General features: G+C 37.9%; 1 protein-coding gene across 2 annotated transcripts; it reads left to right on the forward strand.

Moving 5' to 3' along the window:
• Window positions 1–317: 317 nt before the first annotated feature.
• On the forward strand, window positions 318–3,978 carry LOC307161568 (uncharacterized protein). 2 transcript variants are annotated; one of them, XM_079876405.1, is made up of 4 exons: window positions 318–879; window positions 1,666–2,247; window positions 2,409–2,552; window positions 3,732–3,978. In XM_079876405.1, the coding sequence occupies exons 1-4, from the start codon at window positions 592–594 to the stop codon at window positions 3,918–3,920; spliced, it is 1,203 nt and encodes a 400-aa protein (XP_079732531.1). In that variant the 5' UTR covers window positions 318–591; the 3' UTR covers window positions 3,921–3,978. The 2 variants fall into 2 exon arrangements, with proteins under 2 accessions (XP_079732531.1, XP_079732532.1); XM_079876406.1 differs by lacking the exon at window positions 318–879 and having other exon boundaries at window positions 1,620–2,247.
• The last annotated feature ends 869 nt before the right edge of the window (window positions 3,979–4,847 follow it).

Raw genomic sequence — 4,847 nt, forward strand, 5'->3', positions numbered from 1 at the left:
CGGAGGTGACGCGGGCGGCGGGCATTTTGTACAGCGGTGGACGACAGGTCTGAGGAAAAATGGGAAAGTGCAAATTCCAACTGAAGTGGCTGGAAAATGACAATTTTAAGACATGGTTGCAGCCTGTTAGTGGTAAAAATTATGACGGATTTTGCGGTGTTTGCAGAAAAGCATTTAAGTTGGGGACAATGGGAATTAGCGCCGTAAAATCCCACATGCAGTGTGGGATTTTGCGGTGTTTGCAGAAAAGCATTTAAGTTGGGGACAATGGGAATTAGCAATGGGACAATGGGAAAATCCCACATGCAGTGTGACGGCCACAAATCGGCGGTAAGAGTAAGACAGCAAACTACTATGTCTAGTTACTTTGGCGTGACCGACAAATCTACAAGTAGTAACGTTACGACGACAACTGATGCTGTCACCAACGTTTGTGGAGCAGCTAACATTACCACAGCAAAATCGAGCGACATTCGATAAACGTTTGGCTCGAATGCGACTCTGCAGGCGGAGGTGCTCTGGTGTCTGAACACAGCTGTCCATCACCACTCTTACGCGTCCAATGAAGGTGTTTCTGAGTTGTTTCAGGCAATGTTTCCTGATTCTGAAATCGTCAAATCTTTCTCTTGTGGCAAGGACAAAACCAGCTACATTTTAAAATTTGGACTTGCCCCATACTTCAAAAATCAACTGATTACTGCAGTTAACAATGCAGGACCATTTGTCTTGATGTTTGATGAGAGTTTAAACCACTCAACAAAAAATAAACAACTAGATGTCCATGTTCGATTTTGGGAGGCTGGTTGTGTCCAGTCCCGTTATCTGGGATCACAGTTCATGGGACATTCAAAGAGTGAGGATCTACTGCACCATTTCAAAGTAATATAGCCTAATTGTTCTTTTGTTCTTGCATTTATGTCATTCTAACTGATTAGAAACTGAAAGAAAAAGATTAGACTTTTTATGCTATGTCTCCGTCTAGTGGACAACCTTAGTTGCAGCCTTCATTTTGTCATATAATTGTTTATCATTCATTTGTTTATCAATCATTTTGTCATTATAATGGTTTATAATTTGCTGTTAGGCCACCGAGCATCATAAATTCATTAAATTAAGCATGTTTCCTCAGAATAACTTCAGAAAAAAGAAAAAAAATAGGAGTTTGGACAATGCACTCTACAGGGTTAGTTCACCCAAAATGAGTCGTTAATTACTCACCCTAATTCCAAACCTTATTATACCTTGAAACACTTTTTTTTTCTCTGTTGTTTTTATTTGTGCTTATATTATTACTTACTATTTATTGTCTTTAATAATGTTTGAAATTTATATTAATTTTTGAAAGTGTTGTCCAAGTAATAAATGGAAAGCTAAGTTGTTGTTTTTGCGCTGATCCAAAAGAATGATCTGATCCGTGACTCACAAACTGTATTATCTGAACTGTGAGTCTTGTGATCCATTGCACCAATTCTTCAGTGATTCCTATTTCTTGTTGATAGTGGTTATTTTTTAATTCTTTTTATATATATATATATATATATATATATATATTTTTTTTTTTTTTTTTTTTTTAATTAAAGAACATTTTCAATTACCAAACATGTCTGTATCATCTTTTCAGCATTTTTTGTTGGTGTCTCATCATTTATTTATTTCTGTTCTCAGAAATGTGTGCACCTACTAGACCTGAAACATCTCATTTCGATTAGTATGGATGGCCCCAACGTGAACTTTAAGTTCCTCAATAATCTCCAGCAAGAACATGGTGAACTACATGGAGGTCGGCAGCTAATTTCGTTTGGGAGCTGTGGACTGCACACGGTACACAATTCATTCAAGACTGGCTTCTCCACGTGGAATATCGAGAAACTTCTGAGAGCAATGCACTATGTTTTTCACAATGTTCCTGCAAGAAGGGAAGATTATACAAAACTTACTGGCACATCTCTTTTTCCACTCCCCTTCTGTGGGCACAGATGGGTAGAAAATCTGCCTGTTGCAGAGAGAGCCATTGAGGTATGGCCAAAGCTGAAAGAATACGTCGAAGCAGTCCGTAGAAAAGAACTACCAAACCCTGGAACCTCTTCTTTTGATACAATTGAAGCAGCAAATAAAGATCCCCTGATCTTAGCCAAACTTCAGTTTTTCATGGCACTGTCCAGAACATTTTGTCCATTCTTGAAGAAATACCAGACTGATGAGCCAGTCTTACCATTTCTGTGCAGAGACTTGACAGAGTTAATGATGGTAATAATCTCATTTCTGCTTCGTTTTAATGGCTTAATCTTTTGTTTTATGATGACTTTTGAAGTGGGCATACCACATTGAATAACCTGTGTAGGATGGAATAACAAAGCTCGTTAACAGTATGCTAAATAATTAGACAAATTTGTTTTTCCTTTTTGTAGAGTCTGGTGAGATGTTTCATCAAAAGGGAGCTACTCCAAGACATCACTCCCTTTAAACTGACCAAACTTGACACTGATGACCAGAAGAACTGGGTCAATGCAAGCCACACTGACATTGGATTGGGTGCTGAATCTGTCCTTAAGGTAATGCATTGTTACTGTTTATGTATACCAGTGGCGTAACTTTGTTTTAAAAAGTGGGTGGGGTGGGGGTTGCTTATACAAATCAGATATATCATATGTACAATAACATTACGATGTCCAGCAATCGATTTAAATAGTAGGCTACATGGCGTTTAAATTTGTCGTTTAATGAGATGTAGCCTAATATATGTTGTCAGTGCGAGAATTTTCGTGTGAATAAATACATAGATCAGTGCGGAGTGTGTGCGAGCCACACGAGAAAACACTGTATCCATGCCTCTGATCGCAGCGGCAACGAGCACTTAGATCACTTGATTTAAAAAACACATTTCAGCGCTAGATCATCTCTTATTTAAAAAACGACTAAATGAATGCTCTGCCAGTTAACTGAGATGTTTTATTTATTTGTAGAATTGGTACATTTGTGCCGCGAGATGTTTTAAAAAGTGGTGGGGACAATATCGACCCTGGCAAAAAGTGGTGGGGATATGTCCCACTCGTCCCACCCGCAAATTACGCCTATGATGTATACATAAACTTTAAACATGCCTGATATATTACTATATAACTAACATGATGTGTGCTATCCCTCTTTGAAAGGCTCTTCAGAGCAAATCAAGCAACAGAGTAGGTGACCTCACTGTCCTCGAATTTAGAAGGGACTGCATAATGTGCCTCTCCAGAATCGTTAAGAAAATGCAAGAAAAGAGCCCTTTGAAATACCCCACTGTCAGGCAGATAGGATGCTTAGACCCCTCCGTCATGAGCAGAGACCCAGAATGGTGCAAGGGAAAGATGAAGTCTCTAGTTCAAAGATTTCTGTAGGACAAGCAGTTGACAGGAGGAGTTTCAGCTGGTAGGAATATTATAGGAAAATAAAGGTTACACACAGCACAGTATGCATAAGCTGTGTTCTCAGTACTTTGATCATAAGAACATTTTGAAGATTAGTTTAAGTTTGTTTTTAAATGTGCTTTCTTAAAAATAGTATGATATGGGAGTATAATATGGGCTTATACAGTAAATAATTAGATGTTACATATTTTATATGGATTAGTCTTCCTTTCATGTTCAAACTCAGATTAAACAAATACATTTACATCAATATCCTTTACCAGATATATAAATAACCATCCATTTAAATTGATGTGATGTCTTTTTTGTGTTTGTCCATTGCAGGTGATGCTGTTGTGCAACAGTTTGACAGCTTTCTCTCTCTGCATGGCAAAAGTGAGGAGTTCCTCTCTTTCAAACCCATGGAGCAACGACTTGATACTTTCCTTCACCAAACTCTCAACGCGTCTTATCCTGAGCTTCGGAGTTTCATTCAACGCCTCCTGCTGTTATCTCATGGGCAAGCTACGGTAGAGAGAGGCTTCTCCGTGAACAAGGAAGTAGAGACATGCAACATAAAAGAAGAAACTGTTGAGGCCCAGAGACTTGTCTGTGACCAAGTACATGCTTTAGGGGGGGGGTTCTCAAAGTGCCCCTTACAAAGGAACTACTGGCTTCTGTAGCCTCAGCCAGGACCAGATACAGGATCTACCTTGATGAGGAGAGGAGGAAGAGAGAAGGTGCCATGCGTGGACTAAAGAGAAAAGCTTTGGAAGATGAGTTGGAAGAACTGAAAAAGAAAAAGGGGGTGTTGACGGTGGTGTGCGCCAGCCTTCAGAAGGACGCTGATCAACTAGCTGAGCAGGCCGAAAACAAATCGAAAACGCTCATGGCTGAAATGATAACAAAATCTAATACTCTGAGGAGGAGATTCAAGGAAAAGTGCTGTGAATTGAAAAATGTTGAGTCAGAGTTGGAACTAAAATCGACTGAATTAAGGCACATGCCTTAATGAACTTATTTACACAGTAAATGACTGTGCAATTTCTATAGCTCTTGCTTACATGTATGTACTTTGAATACATTAAGTTCCAGCGTTTTAAAAGTTGAGCTTTTTGAAGAGCTGTTTTTGTGATGATAAAATAATTATAAAATACAATAATTCTCTTTTTGCTAATTTTGAAATATCTCCAAATAAATTGACAATTAATTAAGCTGCTTCCTGAGCCATTTCTAATTCAGTTCAGAGTTATATAGTTTCATCATTGCATCATCGTCAAACTGAATGGTTGCAATTCATAATTTGGGACATGTCTATTAAAAAAAAAAAAGAAAAAAAGATTTTATATATATATATATATATATATATATATATATATATATATATATATATAATATCCGTGGTTAGTCACGGGTCGTGTATGGCATTAAAATTTAAAAAAATGGCATTAAAAAGGCATT

The sequence above is a fragment of the Squalius cephalus genome (assembly GCF_949319135.1).
Source record: "Squalius cephalus genome assembly, chromosome: 7".
Classification (NCBI taxonomy): domain Eukaryota; kingdom Metazoa; phylum Chordata; class Actinopteri; order Cypriniformes; family Leuciscidae; genus Squalius; species Squalius cephalus.